At 37.9% G+C, this 21,217-nt stretch overlaps 1 protein-coding gene across 1 annotated transcript in view; it reads right to left on the reverse strand.

The window, feature by feature from the left end:
• Positions 1-2,426: 2,426 nt before the first annotated feature.
• The window catches only part of slc7a5 (solute carrier family 7 member 5), a 35,860-nt gene continuing 17,069 nt past the window's right edge, over positions 2,427-21,217 (reverse strand). Inside the window, exons 3-10 of the mRNA XM_061917478.1 lie at positions 18,378-18,483; positions 18,159-18,203; positions 17,931-18,054; positions 15,349-15,452; positions 15,145-15,241; positions 10,840-10,989; positions 5,056-5,233; positions 2,427-3,503 (exon numbers count right to left, since the gene is read on the reverse strand). Of these exons, the coding sequence (XP_061773462.1) occupies positions 3,457-3,503; positions 5,056-5,233; positions 10,840-10,989; positions 15,145-15,241; positions 15,349-15,452; positions 17,931-18,054; positions 18,159-18,203; positions 18,378-18,483 (851 nt within the window). The 3' untranslated portion in view covers positions 2,427-3,456. The remainder of the gene's footprint in view (positions 3,504-5,055; positions 5,234-10,839; positions 10,990-15,144; positions 15,242-15,348; positions 15,453-17,930; positions 18,055-18,158; positions 18,204-18,377; positions 18,484-21,217) is intronic.

The following is a 21,217-nucleotide window of genomic DNA, read 5'->3' on the forward strand; positions in this document are numbered from 1 at the left end:
TCCATTCGGGCTCCAGTACTCTGGAATGCCCTCCCGGTAAAAGTTTGAGATGCCACCTCAGTAGAAGCATTTAAGTCTCACCTTAAAACTCATTTGTATACTCTAGCCTTTAAATAGACTCCCTTTTTAGACCAGTTGATCTGCCGTTTCTTTTCTTTTTCTTCTATGTCCCACTCTCCCTTGTGGAGAGGGTCCGGTCCGATCCGGTGGCCATGTACTGCTCGCCTGTGTATCGGCTGGGGACATCTCTGCGCTGCTGATCCGCCTCCGCTTGGGATGGTTTCCTGCTGGCTCCGCTGTGAACGGGACTCTCGCTGCTGTGTTGGATCCGCTTTGGACTGGACTCTCGCGACTGTGTTGGATCCATTGTGGATTGAACTTTCACAGTATCATGTTAGACCCGCTCGACATCCATTGCTTTCCTCCTCTCCAAGGTTCTCATAGTCATTATTGTCACCGTTGTCCCACTGGGTGTGAGTTTTCCTTGCCCTTATGTGGTCCTACCGAGGATGTCGTAGTGGTTTGTGCAGCCCTTTGAGACACTAGTGATTTAGGGCTATATAAGTAAACATTGATTGATTGATTGATCTTAGATTTATTTTACAGTGTGATTGTTAATGGCGATTCCCTGAAGGCCAATCTACTCTACTGTTCTTAATTTACGACCACACCTGTCCAGAGCCTTGAAGATTGAGGGTGTGGTAGATTGGCCTACCCTTCAACACGGAAGCAACTTCAAACGTTTGTGGGATTCAACAAATTTTACCGGCTATTCATTACAAATTGAGTGACTTGCTATGGTAACCTTTGACATTTCTTGAAAGTTTCATCAAAATCTGCCAATAACTTTTTGAGACATCTGTAGCGGATTGGAAGAAACAGAGTGAAGCCTCTTGTCCTTCATGTATTGTCATTGTCTCTGCGGGTGGAGGCTGGTCGCCTTGTATTCACACATAGAAGTAGGGCTTGAAACAAAAAAATACGGTAACTTGGTAGGAATTATCCTGGACAAGCCTTAATAAAACTGTTGCAGATATTGGCCTGCACCATATATTGTACATCTTAAATGTCATGAAATATAACCATTTAAATATTGGTTATTGTACTGTATAGCCAAACATTTTTTAATAACAATATAAGTCAGGTATCGTTTTGCATGCATTGGTGACTCAGTCTGTGTACCTCTTTGTTAATTGAGTACAATTGCAAAATTAGCCACCACGAGGCCATTAAAAGTTGCGAGTGCCAGAAAGTGGATTTAAGAAGGTGAAAAACACTATTGAATTAAAGAAGGCACTTCAAGCAAATCCGTCTTCGCCAACAAATCTTCAATAAAAGGCAAACACAATTTTAAATGTATTCATTTAATTCTTCATTCATATGTAATTCACATTGTTTTCTGCTTGTAAAACTATAATTATTATCCATTGAATAGGTTTTGTGTTAATATTTTTGGGCTGATTGGGTTTACATTATTTCTTATGGGGGGAAAATACTGACGTTTTGGTATGAATTGTTTTTGGAACAGATAATAATACTATCAAAAGCTGTAGTACAAAAGAAGAACCTTCTCTCCACCATGTTCTGTAAAAGAGGTCAAAGGTTAGTAGTGTGAAACTTGGGTATTACCTGATTTGATATTTAGCTACCTTCACAAATGACAAATAAAAATAAAGTGGGATTTTACTAGAACAAACAGGAGAAAAACAATAGTGGAGAAAAAAAACATTTATTTGTAAAGCACTTTCCATAAAATGCATTGTTAACAAATTAGAAGGACTAATAAACCAACAAGGTTTACTAAAAAAATAAATAACACTATCTACAGCCCTATTCAGGTTAGTTTCGCCATCAGCTTCGCAATGGCGGCAGATTTCATACTTCTAAAATAACATACTGAAAAACCTCCCTTGCATCGACCGACCCTGTCGCTATGGCAACAACACTGCCCAACACATATCCATCACACGTTTTGCATCACATGGAAGCTACTTTGGTTGGTTGCCAGAGATGTAGGAAGAGGAAGGACTATAGTAATGAAACTAACTTTTTCTGAACTGTGCATAGAAATTAAAACAAGACAAAACAAAAAACTAGAAAAACTGGGAGGAATGTGCTTCAACTACCCCCCCCCCCCCCCGCCCCCCACCACCACCACCCAAAAAGAACAAGTAAACCCAGTACAACAGAGGAAGAAACTCTCTTCAAACCCCTTCGACCTTTGCTGTGCACATTTTTAACAAGTATGTATCACAAATGTTTCCTTTCACATAGTTGCTTGACATGACTTGACAGGGGCAAGCCAACATACCAAAACTCAAAATGCACCTCTAACCCACAGACAGACCACACCATAGACATTTTTTTGTTTAGATTTAAGCAAGGACACTGCTAAAAAATTCACATTTCACCCACAACCCTTCAGCAACAATGAATAGGTGACACAGACATGTGTTTTTTTTTCAACAGAAAACCAGTACAAAACGGCACTTTCTAAAATCGAAAGAAGAATAACAGATGTTTTGCATTACTTTGTGCCCAAGCTTTCACTGCTACATAAGGAACACTTTGCTGATGACGTAACATAGAAAAGACAAAAAAACACAGATGAACATCAAACTCTACAACGTACTGTAAAGTCAGTAACTAATATGACTGACATGAATACTTTATTGTACAGAATAACACCTGAATGATGTTATCGTCAGTGTGTGTAAGTGTTTTAATGACTGGTCAATTCAATGAATTAAGAATTAATTGATTGTGTGAAAATTGATTAATTGCATCTTGAAGCAATGAGTGCACTACTTGGCAACTACTTGGATCTACCTTACTTTGTTCTACATAGTGTATCAACAAATGTCTGCATGTATTCTATTAAAAAACAAAAAAACAAAAACAAAAAAGATATATATGTATTCATATTTATATAAATATATATATATATATATTTAAATGTGTATGAATATATATATATATATACATAAATACACACACATTTATACATGTACACATTATTGTACTGTATATTAATATACATATATACATACATATATATATATATACACACATACATTTACACATACATACATACATATATATATATATATATACATACATATATATATATATATACATACATATATACACACACACATACATATATATATATATATATATATATATATATATATATACACACATATATATATACATACACGCATACACTATGTATATATATATGTACAAACTGACTATTAAAAACAGTAATATATTAATGGATCATTATTTTTCTCCAATAATAGAAGAACAAAAGATGTAGTCAAATCCTCATCTGTACTAAATGTGTGTGACAAGAGACAAGAGTGAGTGAAAATGTTCATGGCGGGTGAAGACATTTGTCAGCTGAAACGTTAGAGGTCAGAGTTGGAGTGATGGTGAATGCAGTCCACACACCTAAGGCACCACTTCCATCATTTTCTGACAAAAGACCGTGGTTGAGACTGTAAAAACACAGAAAAGTGAAAGCCGTCAACATTGATACACAACATTTGCACCTTTTTCTTGGCGTGATAATTGAAATTTACACAGTAAACCCAAAGTGTTCTCTCTTGATGGGGATTATTCTGAAACATTGATTAATTATCTAATTCAGTTTTTATTGTAAACATTGCTTTAAGTGGTGCCATGTCCCATCCCATTTGCATTGACATTGAGATTGCTATTTCAAAATTTAGTTCACCTAAAAAACTTTGTGGCTCACAAGTTCAGAAAAAAATATACACTAATAAAAAATATGAATAATGTGTATTTATATACAAATATGAAGAAAATTTAAATAACAAGTAAGGCCAAATTGTACCACCCTACCTAGTGTGTGTATACCTGAAATACTTTACAAATCCACAGGAGAACGATGGCCCTGAAGCAGGAACATTTATCTTGCACATGTGTCCGAACTGTGCTGAGCTGGGCTTATTTAGTCTGGTTTTGTTGTCACCGTTTGACATTTTATTTACACTATAGTCAGTGTTAATTTCATTGAGTAAAATAAATTAACTAATCAAAACAAAGGCACATTGACTAAGACAATGATCAAATATATTGACATTTTAGCCAACTAAAAAAGGTTGACAGAAACAAAATCCAAGCATGTTACATTTCGTCATTGGACAAGCTTGGAAGATATCCAATCATAGCTCTTCAACAGCATGTGAGAGAGGGGCCAGCAGTGCGTTACCAATCAGGTGCTTTCCTTTGTGAAATATGGAATTTGGGTTCCACACCTACTTCCTTTGACTTGACTTTAACTTTATTCAGACTTTATCTAAGTAAAGACAAGACTCTAAAAATGTCTTATGTTTTATAATGTACGTTTTCATTGACTAAATTCCCTGCAATTTTAGTGGAGTAAAACGTGTAAATTAGTTGATTGAAATGAGACTAAAATTTAATCCATTTAATGATCTGACTAATATATATTATCGTTAAAAGACTAATTACAACCAAATTTAAAAAATGCTGTCAAAAATAACACTGTTGTAGTCTTTGATTGACTGATTGAAACTTTTATTAGTAGATTGCACAGTACAGTACATATTCCTTACAAATGACCACTAAATGGTAACACCCGAAACATTTTTTTAACTTTTTTTAAGTCGGGGTCAACGTTAATCAATTCATGGTAAATTCATGGTCTGTCATCTATTTTTCTGTTCTATTTCAAGAACTTCTCGGGTTCTTTTTATACTCATTGGGCTTAGTCTGGGACCTCAAGTACTAAATTTCACACCATCTCATGTGGGCTGTTAGGACAATAAAGTTAATTGAATTCTTGTATTGAAAAAGTGAATACAAACGCTACTTCGAGTCCTTTGATATTAACTCATTTCCCAGTCCAATCGGGTTGGCGTGCACATGTCTGGACAGTTTTGGTTATAAAATGGCTCGCAAAGAAACATCTCGCGACTGCATATAGGCTCTCATCTAAGAATAAAAGAGCTGTTCAATAGATCTGATTCAATCACGAACGAAAAATGTCTAGTTGCTACTCACATATTCCATTCAGCAGCCATTTGGGTTTGTTCTTCCACCACACACCAACAAAGTAGACGGGTAAACCGGTGGCAATGATGCCAAACCCGATTGCACACTCCTGCGGTGTCTTCCAGAAGGATACGATGATCAGGAAGAGACAGGCCAGCACGAATGACACCGGGAGCAGAATGTTAACCTGCAAATGAGGACACAATAAATAGAAATGTAAAATCTGCTGTTACATTTCAATGTGATCTATTTGGGAATGTGTCAATCCATTGGCCACCGATCAGTTTCGGACGATTTCCGTTAAATAGTATGATTGCAATTGCCAAATAATGCCTTTAAATGCTTATCACAAATGCCGATCCCCTCGAGCTGACACTATTTATTTTTAACGGCAGCTAATAATGTGTCTCCATACACAGTGTGGAGCTGCTCACCTAAAAATAATCATCACTCTTAGGTCAATTAAACTGCCCTTCTTAGTATCATAAGTCAATCAATCAATCAATCAATGTTTACTTATATAGCCCTAAATCACTAGTGTCTCAAAGGGCTGCACAAACCACTACGACATCCTCGGTAGGCCCACATAAGGGCAAGGAAAACTCACACCCAGTGGGACATCGGTGACAATAATGACCCAGTGGGACGTCGGTGACAATGATGACTATGAGAACCTTGGAGAGGAGGAAAGCAATGGATGTCGAGCGGGTCTAACATGATACTGTGAAAGTTCGATCCATAATGGATCCAACACAGTCGCGAGAGTCCAGTCCAAAGCGGATCCAACACAGCAGCGAGAGTCCCGTTCACAGCGGAGCCAGCAGGAAACCATCCCAAGCGGAGGCGGATCAGCAGCGCAGAGATGTCCTCAGCCGATACACAGGCAAGCAGTACATGGCCACCGGATCGGACCGGACCCCCTCCACAAAGGAGAGTGGGACATAGAAGAAAAAGAAAAGAAACGGCAGATCAACTGGTCTAAAAAGGGAGTCTATTTAAAGGCTAGAGTATACAAATGAGTTTTAAGGTGAGACTTAAATGCTTCTACTGAGGTGGCATCTCGAACTGTTACCGGGAGGGCATTCCAGAGTACTGGAGCCCGAAATGAAAAAGCTCTATAGCCCGCAGACTTTTTTTGGGCTTTGGGAATCACTAATAAGTATCTTTATCTTGTAATGATACTTATGATACTGGAGGATGCGGCTAAACATGTTACCCACAGAGATCCAGCCAGGAGCAGGCATGCTAATAGCTAAGCTAATCACTAAGCTGGCTTTAAAACGCTGAATAAAAAAGTACATAGTAAAATTTAAAAACTGGTGATGTAGTACAGCAGAAAGAAAGTTATTAGTGGAAAATTAACAAGTAGAAAAATGAGAGTCTAAAAATGATAATATAACAACAACTGTTAGTGTGTCAGTGTGTCACAGTCAATAGACAACACATACATATAATGTATATGTATGTATGTATGTATGGTGTATTTTTAGCCTACTTTATACCTTTTGTTTTCGCCCTCTTTTTTGCCCTTATCCTTTCCATCCTTACCCTTTCCATCCTTTGTAACTGAGCTACTGTGTGGAACAATTTCCCTTGTGGATCAATAAAGTTTGTCCATGTCTGAGAAAGAGGGACGATCAATCCATGAATTGATGGCGCCAATACCAAGAGTGATAACGTCGATATTTTTATTACATCCAAATATTTTGTTGTTGTTTTTGTCAATGTTCACAAACACAGGGAATAATTCCCTGGAAACAGAGGGACTTTGACGGCAAACACAGGGCGAAGGATTTAAAAGGAGATTGTATTGTTTAGTTATTGTGTACTATTGACTTTGTTTTGATCAAACAAGTATATTGTAATAAAAAGTATGTAATCTAGGAGAATAAAGAAGTAGTTTAAATATTGTATTGATATTGCTACACGGCCAATAACACGCACTATAATTACTTAAAACAATACACAGTTAATACATGTGATCAGTATTGGTATCGGCCGATCTCACTCATGAGTGATCGATATAGGAATCTGTAACATAAAATTGGAACATCCTGAGAAATAGTCCAAGAAAGCTGTCACCCAATCGTGGTGGCCTACTTAAACTTGATTTTAAAGGATAATAAATTAATGGAAGCAACCAAATGTTCACCAGTGCCACTACATTTGGCCGTATAGTGAATCTTTCAAATAGTATTAAATGGGACCCATTGTCCAAACCCCACTTTTTTCATCTACTGGTACCAGTTTTTGTGTATTTGGGAACTGAATAAGTGCTGTATATTTGAACATACAGGACCATGGAGGCATGGCGGAGATATTTATGAAACAATCTTGTCTTTCTTTGAACTTCAAATGAGCCGTTGGGAATTTTCCCCATTTGTGACGTTTTTCCCAATTGTGACATCAGCAGATATCTCCATATATGGTATTTACCCAAAGTGCTTTGCGCCAGTCTGCCGAGGTCGTCCGAAGTTGTAATCAATAAGTGCCTTCTTTTCCTCTATCCTTTTGTAGTGGGGATGACTGGCTCGTACATGCACATGCCTTCTCTGCTGTTGCCATTTGTAATACAAAGAAGCGTATACCGTATTTTTCGGACTATAAGTCGCACTTTTTTTTCGAGGGTGCGACTTATACTCGGGAGCGACTTATGTGTGAAATTATTAACACATTATCATAAAATATCAAATGATATTATTTAGCTCATTCACGTAAGAGACTACACGTATAAGATTTCATCTGATTTATCGATTAGGAGTGACAGATTGTTTGGTAAACGTATAGCATGTTCTATATGTTATAGTTATTTGAATGACTCTCACCATAATATGTTACGTTAACATACCAGGCATGTTCCCAGTTGGTTATTTATGCATCATATAACGTACACTTATTCAGGCTGTTGTTCACTCTTCTTTATTTTTTTTAAATTGCCTTTCAAATGTCTATTCTTGGTGTTGGGTTTTATCAAAGAAATTTCCCCCCAAAATGCGACTTATACTCCGGTGCGACTTATATATGCTATTTTCCTTCTTTATTAGGCATTTTTGGCAGGTGCGACTTATACTCCGAAAAATATGGTAGTTCTAACTTATATCTATCAGTGGACACCGTATGGAAACGCAAAAAAACACAACATGGCTGACGGGGAGAAAACGCACTCAAAGTGGAGGCACGTATAACGACGCATCCTGAAGAGACTGTCAGAAAAAAGCTTGAAGATGGTCTTTAAAACATTATCTATGTACAATTTGGACCAAATAATCACCATTACATGTTATGTAGACCACAAGGAAATGTTTTAACTGTAGAAAGTAAATCATAATACGACCCATTTAAGTGCAACTAAACTGGTGGAGTCTTTGATCAGTGGCTCTTGGTGGTTTACTTGGCAATACCAATCTAACTGTGGTGAACAGCAGGAATGTGACAGGCAGAGAAACGAAGAGTAAAAGAACAGTTCCACCACGCACACACTGATATACTGTATCTCTTAAACAGGCAGAGGAGTACAATCAGCGCAGTGATGAGGCGCTAAAAATGGACTCGTTCACATTTTCATTATGTAGCATGTGAAAGCTCACATGCTCGCATGCAAACAAAGTGCAACGATGGCACAATGGTCCTCTCTGTATTTGAAGAGTCCTGCAGCAAGTGGACCAGCTACTACCACCAGCTGATGAGCGTCCAACTTCTCTCCTGCCCTTTAATCTCACATCAGTGTTCATTCATTTAATTTCGACTCGAATGAATGCTCCTTTGTTGGCGGCGTGATACAAAAGACAAACGTCTATGATTGCCAAAGCTAAATGGAGTGGGACTGAATGTAAGAATTAATTGTCATCGACTGTCTACACTCCAAATGCAAACCCTTACTGGTTACAACATCTGAGTGTGAAGAAAGGTGATGACCTTTGAAAACAGTTGGTGTTACTGCAACATAGGGTTGTGCGATACAGACGATATACGATATAAATAATATACATTTGGCCAATAATAAAACTTTTAAAACTATTGTCATATCGTAATACATGTTTGACACATAATGTGGTGTCCACTTCCAAGACAGCAAAGGAACTAAGTTTCTTATAAGTATCATCCCTGGAAGACAAGGAATAGCTAAACATGATCGACTACACACCACAGGAAGATATAATAAGCCATGTTAACCGCTAAGGTAGAGCTCTTGGATGTAAACAGAGGTGCGCAGCTTGATTCAAAATATCGACAGTAACGATGCCAGTATCAGTATATTATCTATATTACAGTGATATTGTTCCTTATCACATAATCTTTTTGTCATTTTTGGTATTGCTTACAAATTTAGGACATAATAGAGTAAAATAAAAGTAATGATTTAATCAGAGCCAATAGTTGTTTTTGCTTAGGTATAGTTATTTTGCCACGATTCTCTCAAACTATTTTATGTAATAAAAGGGAATATGGATATGATTTTAATATCTAAATTGATATTCATACACTGCGATCCTGTATTTTTGTCTGATTACGATCCAAAATTTAATCGGTCAATGATCTTGAAAATTGCAAGTATTGTCGTTAATGTGGCCAATACTGGTTCTGTAACTACTTGGTATTAGATTCAAACCCAACTTTAAAGTATCACCCAAAACTAATGCAACGTGTCCAAACAACAGAAGAATAAGTGCTTAGTTTGTTTACCAGAAATGTAGATAGAAGCATGTTACAACACAAAATAAGCATATATTAACAGTAAATTAGCAAAAAGATTAAAAATAATATTGACAAAATAATACCACTGGAAATAACACAATATGTTACCGCATTTGGACTCCAAATTAGGAGTCTTTGAAACCCATTTTGAAATGATTATTATAATTCATAAACCAAATAATATATTGTGATATAGATTGTTATCGCTGGAGGCTGCCATATGCACATTTAATAACGATATTATTTTGTGGCGTTTGCCTTAATTGTGACCTTTCTCAGCCATCATAGTTTTCCCCCATTATTGTTTTGATGGCGTCACAGACGGTCGAAATAGACTTGATGTTTAACGTCCTTATTTTTAAAACTGTTAAACTTCATATAAAGTCTGCCATTCTTAAATTCAATGTTTTCCTATTTTAGTATCGTTAAAATTGATCGATTTCCTTTTAAAATGATCTTGGATCGATGCCTATCGTTCGGAAGGCAAACTTGCCGAGCACAGATTGATAGACTTGAAATTTAGGAATATAAATCCATCTATCAATACATCGATCAATCATTACACCCTTAATACAGCATATTGCAATATATATTGTATGCCATATTGCCAAGCCATTCTCCGACAAAAAATTTGTTTAGCATGTTTATCAAATGACCGAAAGGATAAGATCACGGGTACAAGCGGCCGAAATGAGTTTCCTCCGCCGTGTGGCGGGGCTCTCCCTTAGAGATAGGGTGAGAAGCTCTGCCATCCGGGTGGAACTCAAAGTAAAGCCGCTGCTCCTCCACATCGAGAGGAGCCAGATGAGGTGGTTCGGGCATCTGGTCAGGATGCCACCCGAACGCCTCCCTAGGGAGGTGTTTAGGGCACGTCCAACCGGTAGGAGGCCACGGGGAAGACCCAGGACACGTTGGGAAGACTACATCTCCCGGCTGGCCTGGGGACGCCTCGGGATCCCCCGGGAAGAGCTAGACGAAGTGGCTGGGGAGAGGGAAGTCTGGGTTTCCCTGCTTAGGCTGTTGCCCCCGCGACCCGACCTCGGATAAGCGGAAGATGATGGATGGATGGATGGATGGATGTTTATCAAATGGGTTCACCTTTATTGGCCGTTCGAGGTCAGGCTTCTTATAACGGAGCCACATCATCCCAACAATCGCCATGGCAATGCAAAGCCAGTTGAAGAAGCTGAAGAAGTTGATGACGGAGAAGATGTCGTTGGAGAAGGCGTAGAGCAGCGTCATCAGACACTAGCAAAAAGGAGATAACAAAAAATGTGAAAAATTAGTTTCCGTCAAAATTTGTGTATTAATGCAGATGATTCCACTGAGTAAAAAAAAATAATTAACCCATATACAGCACAGAATGGCAACACTGGCAAACACAATAGTCCAGGAAATCACTCACCCACTACACCAATACATCATCCCACTACCATCTGGATGCATGTACAGAACTATCAAATTCCTGAGGGCCCGCCTCGGGAAAAGCCTTATCCCTGCAGCTATAGTCGCCCCAAACAGCAGGCCCGGCCGACCTGTCTGACAAGCCTGTAAATGTGTTGTTCATGTATGATGTAATTTTGCTATTTTTTTGTCCGTGATGTGTAACGTTTATTGTTTAAATGTACGGTCAGTGAAAATGAATTTCCCCACAGTGACCATTAAATCTAAATCTAAAATCTGAAACACATTTCAAGTAGTGCTATTTGGCATGCACAAATGCAGTTGATGATATAGTGCCAGGCTTCACGGTGGCAGAGGGGTTAGTGCGTCTGCCTCACAATACGAAGGTCCTGCAGTCCTGGATTCAATCCCAGGCTCGGGATCTTTCTGTGTGGAGTTTGCATGTTCTCCCAGTGACTGCGTGGGTTCCCTCCGGGTACTCCGGCTTCCTCCCACTTCCAAAAACATGCACCCGGGGATAAGTTGATTGGCAACACTAAATTGGCCCTAGTGTGTGAATGTGAGTGTGAATGTTGTCTGTCTATCTGTGTTGGCCCTGCAATGAGGTGACGACTAGTCCAGGGTCTACCCCGCCTACCGCCCGAATGCAGCTGAGATGGGCGCCAGCGACCCCCGCGATACCAAAAGGGAATAAGCGGTAGAAAATGGATGGACGGATGGATGGATATAGTGCCAGACGGCAGAAGCATACGAGTCAATTTGGATGACACTAAACAGTACGTTGGTGACTTTACCTTGATGGGAAATCGGACTACAAAGTAAGACATGACGGAAAAGTCGAGCGACATAAAATATGCACACTGCAGGAATGAGTAATCTTTTCACCGAAGCACTTCCTGTTTAAAACAGCTCATTAATAATGCTTACTTAATACCTAATACCGTATTTTTCGGACTATAAGTCGCATTTTTTTTTCATAGTTTGGCCGGGGGTGCGATTTATACTCAGGAGCGACTTATGTCGGAAATTATTAACACATTACCGTAAAATATCAAATAATATTATTTAGCTCATTCACGTAAGAGACTAGACACATAAGATTTCATCGGATTTAGCAATTAGGAGTGACATATTGTTTGGTAAATGTACAGCATGTTCTATATGTTTTAGTTATTTGAATGACTCTTACCATAATATATTACGTCAATATACCAGGCACCTTCTCAGTTGGTTATTTATGCGTCATATAACGTACACTTATTCAGCCTGTTGTTCACTATTCTTTATTTATTTCATATCGCCTTTCAAATGTATATTCTTGGTGTTGGGTTCTATAAAATAAATTTCCCCCAAAAATGCGACTTATTTTCCAGTGCGACTTATAAATGTTTTTTCCCTTCTTTATCATGCATTTTCGGCAGGTGCGACTTATACTCCGGAGCGACTTATACTCTGAAAAATACGGTACTTACTGATCTGTTTGAATGTAGAAGAAAAATAACAGTTTAGAATTGTACTCTTTTCCTAAAACGATTTTCATATATAATTTATTTCAATACTTTGACATTTTTTAGCCACTCCAGAGACATGTTATCACGTCATACACTAACATATTTCCCTGTCCCCCTCATTCTTTGGAAGTGTTTTTTTCTAGAGTTGTAACTTGTATTTATCCAAATCGTTTCTATTTTTATCAGTCGGGCATTTGATGACAAATAATAATGACAAAGTTATCATGGAATAATGCATTTGAAACCTGCCTGACTCGGTCCCTGCTTTTTCTGTTCCGCCCAGGACTCGAACCTGAGTTGTCCGGCATGAGGGACGAGTGTGCCAGCTATCGAGTTAAAAACAAGCTATATCAACCCGATAGCCAGCACTGCTCTTGAGGTAGTCAGGGAGTGAGGTTTACCAATGTACACAAGGCCCATCCACACAGGCTGGCCTCCGTTACACTCACCCTTCTGAACGTCACTCTCATCCAGGTCATGGCACCAATGTAAAGTTTGGGCTTTTTCTGTTCCGCTCAGGACACGAACCTCGGTCGTCCGACATGAAAGACGAGCATGCTAGCTACCGAGCTAAAAGTGGAGATTCAATGCAATGTTCATTTCTCTTTTGCGCTTCTTCTAAAACTATGGATATATTTTCAAAAAAATCACAGAAAAAGTTGCTTTGTTTCATTTAAGTTTGCTTTACATATATGATACCTACAGTTGTCAAACACAAAAAAAATCACATTCAAAATTGCTAGTTTAAAAGTAAAATAAAGTCAAATTGACTGATTGACAGCTGCAATGCTCATCTCACCACGTTAAATCACATTTATTTAATGCCAACAACAGTGGGAAAAATAAATGCCAGTTTTTCAAAAGAAGGTGTAACAGATGTTCACTACCTGCTCTTTTCAATTTAAGGTCCACCTCTACGTTGGGGTCTCTGTGCGCATCTATACTCTGTTAAACTTTTATTGGAAATTAACAACAAAATGAATAGTCTTTAAAAAGAAATGCTGTGCGTCAATGTTGCCCAGAAGATAAGGTTACAACAGACAGTACATGCGCAAAACTTTTAACACATTTCATAGCTCGGTTGGTAGAGTGGCTGTGCCAGCAACTTGAGGGTTGCAGGTTCGATTCCCGCTTGTACTATCCTAGTTACTGCCGTTGTGTCCATGAGCAAGACACTTTACCCACCTGCTCCCAGTGCCACCCACACTGGTTTACATGTAACTTAGATATTGGGTGTCACTATGTAAAGCGCTTTGAGTCACTTGAGAAAAGCGCTATATAAATATAATTCACTTCACTTCACTTCACTTACAAAGCAGGGGAAGAAAAATACTTTTCCAGGATTTTGATTTTGTTTCACATTTGCCATAAGTTTTCCATGACTGCAAAATATGTCAACCATTTTCTAGGTTGTCCAGGATGTGTGAGAACCTATATTGTAACAAAAACAAGCACCATATTCATCAGACTTAAAATCCTTTCATTTTGTCAAAAATTGACAGTGCGCCTTATAACCCGCTGCGCCTAATGTTCATATTAATCCTGGTTGCGCTCGCAGCTGTGTTTAATGATAAGTGTAATAGGAGTGGACTGCAGGTTGACGCCCCCTGTTTAGTAAATTACGCTGGAAAGTACAGATTAGCAAGCAAACCCAAAACTTTGATGTTTCATTGAGAATATAGAACATTCCTTAATTACATTTTTACAAAATCTGTCAAAATGTTTTAGTACGACTTTGGTAAGCTACATATCCGCACCGCTTGATGCATGAAACGGAAGTGCCTGAATGTATCATCATCATCATTTATTTTATTCCTTTCATGAAAATGCATATTTACAAGCCACGTACAATTGACACTGTCATTGTTTTTTTTGTTTTTCTTTCTTATACATTTCCATGATCAGAAAGGAGCAGATGGAAGAATTATATTCTTATATTTATCTGCCCCTTTTTTTTAACACAAATTACAGTATTTTAGATGAATTATAACTGTTCCCTCCACCAACACCCAAACTCCAACATACTTTTCCATTTTCCTTTAAACACAATGACACGTCCAATCTAAATCAAAACTCAGTTTGATATAATTTCAGTTTTCTCTTTTTGTAACTCTTTTTAAAAACAAATATATTCTTACAGCTTTTTAAGTCTTTGTTTAGAGAATTCCATGCTTTCACACCAACAACAGACAAGCACATTTGTTTCAAATTTGTTCGCACTCTTGGATGTTTAAAGTCATACGGTCTTCTGTGGTTCTCATCTTCAGATGTGAACACAAATAACTTTTGTATGTCCTTCGGAAGAACTTTATTTCTCGCTTTGAACATCATTAATAGTGTATTCAATTCTACAATGTCTTTTAGTTTTAGTAATGTATAATACAAAACAGATCAATTGATCATTTATTTTGATATATGTACCTGATTTAAACAGATAATTAAGGCAGTTGATTAATAGTGTGCACAGTGGTCATTTGACTATACTCACAGTGAATAGAAGAGAAGGAAGTGGGGTCATTAGGGTTGGATGGATCATTGACAACAGACAGGGCAGGTGACCTTCCCGTGAGCCCACAAAGAATAACCTACAAATTAAACAAGATGTTCATAATACTACATGATACTTCGCATTTGGACACCACTTAATTTACTCATTTTATTGAGAAAATGTTTATATATAAAAGTGGATTACCTGGATGACGTGAAGAGAGACCCGTTGACAGAACCAAAGCAGGACAGCCCCACAAACACCGGGATGATCCATGCCATCGGACCCAGGTGGGTATTGCCAAAATCCTTCAAGACAAACAGTATGTCAATAAAATGTTATCTATGTTAATAACACTGTAATAAATTCAAAAAAGCAAAACACTGCTACACGGTAAACATTCAGCAATTTGTGGTTATTATTCTTGCCTTTTGTTTTTCCATTAGACTGGATAGTTTGGACAGGCTCGATAGGAAAATGAGAGTTGCCTAAACACATTTTCTCTAAACGACACCAACATGTCCCCTCTGGAGCAGGGCCTAGTTGTCTTGTTGGCCTTCCTCTTTGCAAAGTGTTTAGAGGAGGTGGTGCTAGGTAGTAAACAATTGTATGTATATACAGAAACTGAATCAGCATACTTGATTAAGTTTTCCCAATTGAGTACCGTAGATTGTATTTCTCAAGTATTCTGCAATGATGATACATTATGGGGCTTTCATTCATACTTTTAATGTTTGTTTTTTTTTGTTTTTTTTTTACAAATAACTTGCACCAATTATGTGTGTCTTTATTTGTCAGTGTCCAGTTTGTGAAACAGTCATTTAAATAGTGTATAATTGTTTATTTTAATTACAATTTATTGGAGTTTGTTGTTAAATTTTTTTTATATATCTGAAATTTGCTATGTTAAATTTGGTTTTATTCAACGTTTTTTTAACCTGCTGGTTAAACGATAACTGTAAATCTAGCACAACTCATAAATACTAAAAATCTTGGACTACTCTACATTTTGCTCCAAATGCAAATACATCTGGATCAGTAGCAATACTTGGTTGTTTTAGAGAAAAACATGCACACAGAGTTGGAAACATCCATCCATCCATCCATTTCTACCGCTTATTCCCTTTCGGGGTCGCGGGGGGCGCTGGCGCCTATCTCAGCTACAATCGGGCGGAAGGCGGGGTACACCCTGGACAAGTCGCCACCTCATCGCAGGGCCAACACAGATAGACAGACAACATTCACACTCACATTCACACACTAGGGCCAATTTAGTGTTGCCAATCAACCTATCCCCAGGTGCATGTCTTTGGAAGTGGGAGGAAGCCGGAGTACCCGGAGGGAACCCACGCATTCACGGGGAGAACATGCAAACTCCACACAGAAAGATCCCAAGCCTGGATTTGAACCCAGGACTGCAGGAACTTCGTATTGTGAGGCAGACGCACTAACCCCTCTGCCACCGTGAGTTGGAAACAATAAAGTGTAAATGGAAGAGTTGCAATCAACTTGATACTTCTGACACTGCATCTGATTATTATTATGACAATTTTTCGCATGGACATACAGAACAGCATCGTCTGCGTGCATCTGCCAAATTATTTTAGATGGACAAACTTATGGTAGGTCATTAAATAATAATAATAGTAATAATAACTTGTTGCATACCAAGTTATTGTAAGATGTAGGGAATTTCACATTTGTACACATTTTTTTATTTCTTGACACCAAATATGATTCCATTTAGTATGCTTGCCATGTTTCTTTCCTCACATGTTCCATCTTTTGACACTTAAGAGCGGGCCTTGAATACGCTCCCAAGCAACTTCCCTCCTTTATGATTGGTCACTTTAAACACCTACTGTCTCCTGCTCAAAGACATTTTGAGAGAACCTGTTGTGTTTCCTTTCTGAAGATTAGTCTTTATACAAAAAAAGCCAATATTAGTGTTTATTGTCATTCCTATATTAAATTCTACACTGCAACCTATTAACGATGACTCTTTTACAACAGCCTTTAACAACTTAACTTAAGGTATGTTGAACTTCATTAAACATACCTTATTTTCTTCTGAAAAAATATTTTTCTGAATATATGCTCCCCAGGTAATTGCATAGACCTACTTTTTTTTAGGATAAAAGGTATCTGATTACGCAATGTGTTCCAATTTGTGTCATTGTATTGGTTTTAATGGTTGTAGACTCCTTTTTTTTAATAATGGACACAGTTCACACGTGCATTCAATACCCGCCCCTAAGTGCCAAAGGGGAGAAATGTTGCGTGCGTGGAGAAAGAGTTAGACATTGCAAGCCAAAACAGTCAAGGCATGACATAAAAACTAATTTTACACTTGCTTCTCCTCTGTGTGTACAAAATGAGTCCTCGAGTTTAGAGAGGACACATGCATGCAGTGCGTTGTTTTTTGGCACTGTTTTGACACAATAAAAAGGTGCTAAAAAGTCTTCTATGAACGGATAACTATTTTTGGTAACATTTATAACTTAAGACACAGCGATTTTTAAAGATTGTGTTAAGTGCCGCTTTCTCTTCTCAGTACCGGATGCATGGTGCGTGTACACAGGTGGATCCGGATGCCAAATTTGGTACTATAATATAAGAGATTATGTGGTGTGGATGTAAATAGTGATGGTTCCTTCTCCGTGAACACTTTCCAGAAATGCTGCACAGTAACCACAAGTCAGAATAATTCACCAGGATTACAACTGAAACACCATCTAAAGGTTATGTCAAGAATAACAATAGTTACCTACTGTTCAAGCACTTACCACAGCCACAGCCTCGGAGTTGAACATTTGTTCTGGGGAGAGGGTGGTGAAGTACGCCAGATTGGTGAGGACGTATACCGCTGTCACAATTGGCAAAGAGATGATGATGGCTCGAGGCAAGTTTCTGGAAAATAAAAAATACAATAAATGTAATTGGCACACTCACATATTTTATTAATTTATTTTCTACGGCTTACATGACATTATGATATTCAAGCAATGACTTACTTGTAAGGTTCGATCATCTCCTCTGTGACGAAATTCAAGTAATTCCTGGATAGAAGAGAGGAAGAAAGACCTCTGTCATTAATATTTATGATGTGGCTTTATTTACAACTTACAGAATGTAAGTAGTTGTGAGCAGATGTGGGATGTAAAACGGCTTATATCCTACTTTTATTAACAATAAAATTTGATGTATGGATTTCACTATTTGATGACACATACCAGCCACCGTAGGCAAAAAGGCCACTGTAGAGCGCCAGTCCAATATTACCAAACTCATATTTGGAGTCCTTGAAGGAATTTTCTGGGAGAAGAGCATCAACCTCACCTGGTGACAATGAACACAAGATAAATAATGGCGCATATGTGGGACATTAAACCAGCAGTGAGCATGTGTCTAAGAACACAGAAACATTTGGTGGAGGATTACAAAAAATTGTGGAATTCAGTACAAGCATGTTGATTACTGAAGGAATTCAACATTTAAAGGTAGGTCAGTCAGAGACAATGAGAACAGGAATCAAACAGCAAGACTGTTGCTTTACAAGAAGAGACTAACAACAAATGTTTGTTAAGGGGTGATGTTCGCTTCTTTCTTTGGTATGAAGAACATAGTGGTTTTGGCAACTTCTGTAGGCTTTTAAGTTTCTAACCACATTCCTAGCGGAGCAAAACCCCGCAACCTGCACACACATTCTCAGACACCGTGTCGGTTGCTAACTCAACATACCCCTGGCAGTGTTGCTATTAGAGAGGTTAGCTCTAAACCTAAAGTATACAAAGTGTGGGAAACGCTTGATGACCAAACCTTCATACAATATGACCAGTGACGTGGTGAGGTTAATTTCTGATGAAGCACTATTCTTTTTTCAAATATTGAAATATTGTGCTGTCATCATTAATACAGGTTGCTCATTTAGAGCAGTGGTTCTCAACCTTTTTTCAGTGATGTGAACATTTTTTGAATTCAAGTACCCCCTAATCAAAGCAAAGCATTTTTGGTTGAAAAAAAGAGATAAAGAAGTAAAAAACAGCACTATGTCATCAGTTTCTGATTTATTAAATTGTATAACAGTGCAAAATATTGCTCATTTGTAGTGGTCTTTCTTGAACTATTTGGAAAAAAATATATAAAAATAACTAAAAACTTGTTGAAAAATAAACAAGTGATTCATCCATCCATCCATTTCCTACCGCTTATTCCCTTTTTGGGGTCGCGGGGGGCGCTGGCGCCTATGATTCAATTATGAATAAATATTTCTACACATAGAAGTAATCATTAACTTAAAGTGCCCTCTTTGGGGATTGTAATAGAGATCCATCTGGATTCATCAACTTAATTCTAAACATTTCTTCACAAAAAAATAATATTTTAAACATAAACCATATTTATGGAACATGTCTCGCTGTCAACACTAAATATTGCATTGTTGCATTTCTCTTCACAGTTTATGAACTTACATTAATATTTTTTGAAGTATTATTCAATAAATATATTTATAAAGGATTTTAGAATTGTTACTACTTTTAGAATATTCAAAAAAAATCTCACGTACCCCTTGGCATACCTTCAAGTACCCCAAGGGGTACGTGTACCCCCATTTGAGAACCACTGATTTAGAGGATAGCAAGAAACAAAACATAATAATTCACTTAATGACTCAAAACGTTTGCAAATACTTCTTAAACCAATGTATTTATTTGTGAAACTAAAAAGTAGGGATACCCCAATCAACATTTCCGACTGAGTCCTGATCCGATACTTTGACAATAAATTATAGAACTGAAAATGTTCTATGGCCAGTAATTTGGTAGTTTTGTTGTAAATCAGATGGTGTATTACATTTGTGGTGTTGATTGCTACATATATACTTACTAAAATAAAGTGGCTGGTGCACAATAACTAAAAAGCAAAAAATACTATTGGCACTTAAATTTAAGTAATTTGGGTTTTGCCCTCAAACCCCATTCCTGTATTCATAGACTGACTCCCTGAGTTTGTAAACAATAAACAACCAAAAGATTATTTGTAACGATGAGAATAAGAGAAAAAAAAATATTGATTTAATCACTTTAGTATTGTATACGTACTGATAGTATACCTGGTATTGATAGTATCCACACCCCCACTTTACATTGACGTTTTAGCAGTTAGCTTCTTGTATTGTCTTGCCGGGTGTGTGTGAATAGCATACTTAACTGTTACGTTTTCTTTTGTCCTTTAATAATAACGATACAGTTTATTTTCCACCATAGTGGGGAAGATTAGTATCTTAGACGTTGATTCGCACTGTTGTAGACAACACATGTGTTGCAGCTTGCTCTCTAATTTGAACCAGTGTTCTGGCAAGACATGCACCCGCCTGAAACAAAGACTCCGGAAATGTAATTGTCTCTCCCTGAGCATGCATCCCTTCTGAAGGGATATTTCACTTGAGTACAATCTTAGCATGTAAACACTGGGACACAGCTGAAGTAAATAAAGATCAGCAATTTTGGTTGTTCATCAGCTAATCGCTGATCGGTTAAAATAACAACAAATAATGGCCCCCTATCAAATCCCGTTATTGGCACATCTCTCCCAAAACATTTGCGGTTTTACCTTTGAGTAAGACATTGATTCACCTATCCTTGGCCAGTAAAACTCTGTGACTTTGTTGTAACTCCTTATTCTGGAAAGTCTCTTTGGCACGAAGTACTGTGCACCTGGTGGGCTGGCTCAGGGTGGAGGACAGAGTAAAACAACTTGCACTGAGCCTAGTCTATAAAATCCGCTACACCTCCTTGATACCGAAGTACATGTCAAACTACTTCCTTTACGTAAATGACCGCCATAACCACAACACCAGGGGGAGCTCCACAAACCACGTTAAACCCAGATTTCGATCTAACAAAGGTCTTAACTCATTCTCTTTCTATGCCACATCAATGTGGAATGCACTCCCAACAGGTATAAAAGTAAGTGCATCTCTATATTCCTTCAAAACTGCTCTAAAACAACACCTCCAGGCAACTTCAACACTTTACTAATACCCTCCTCCATTCACATCCCATCTCCCCGG

The sequence above is a fragment of the Nerophis ophidion genome, linkage group LG12 (genome assembly GCF_033978795.1).
Source record: "Nerophis ophidion isolate RoL-2023_Sa linkage group LG12, RoL_Noph_v1.0, whole genome shotgun sequence".
Taxonomy (NCBI): Eukaryota; Metazoa; Chordata; class Actinopteri; order Syngnathiformes; family Syngnathidae; genus Nerophis; species Nerophis ophidion.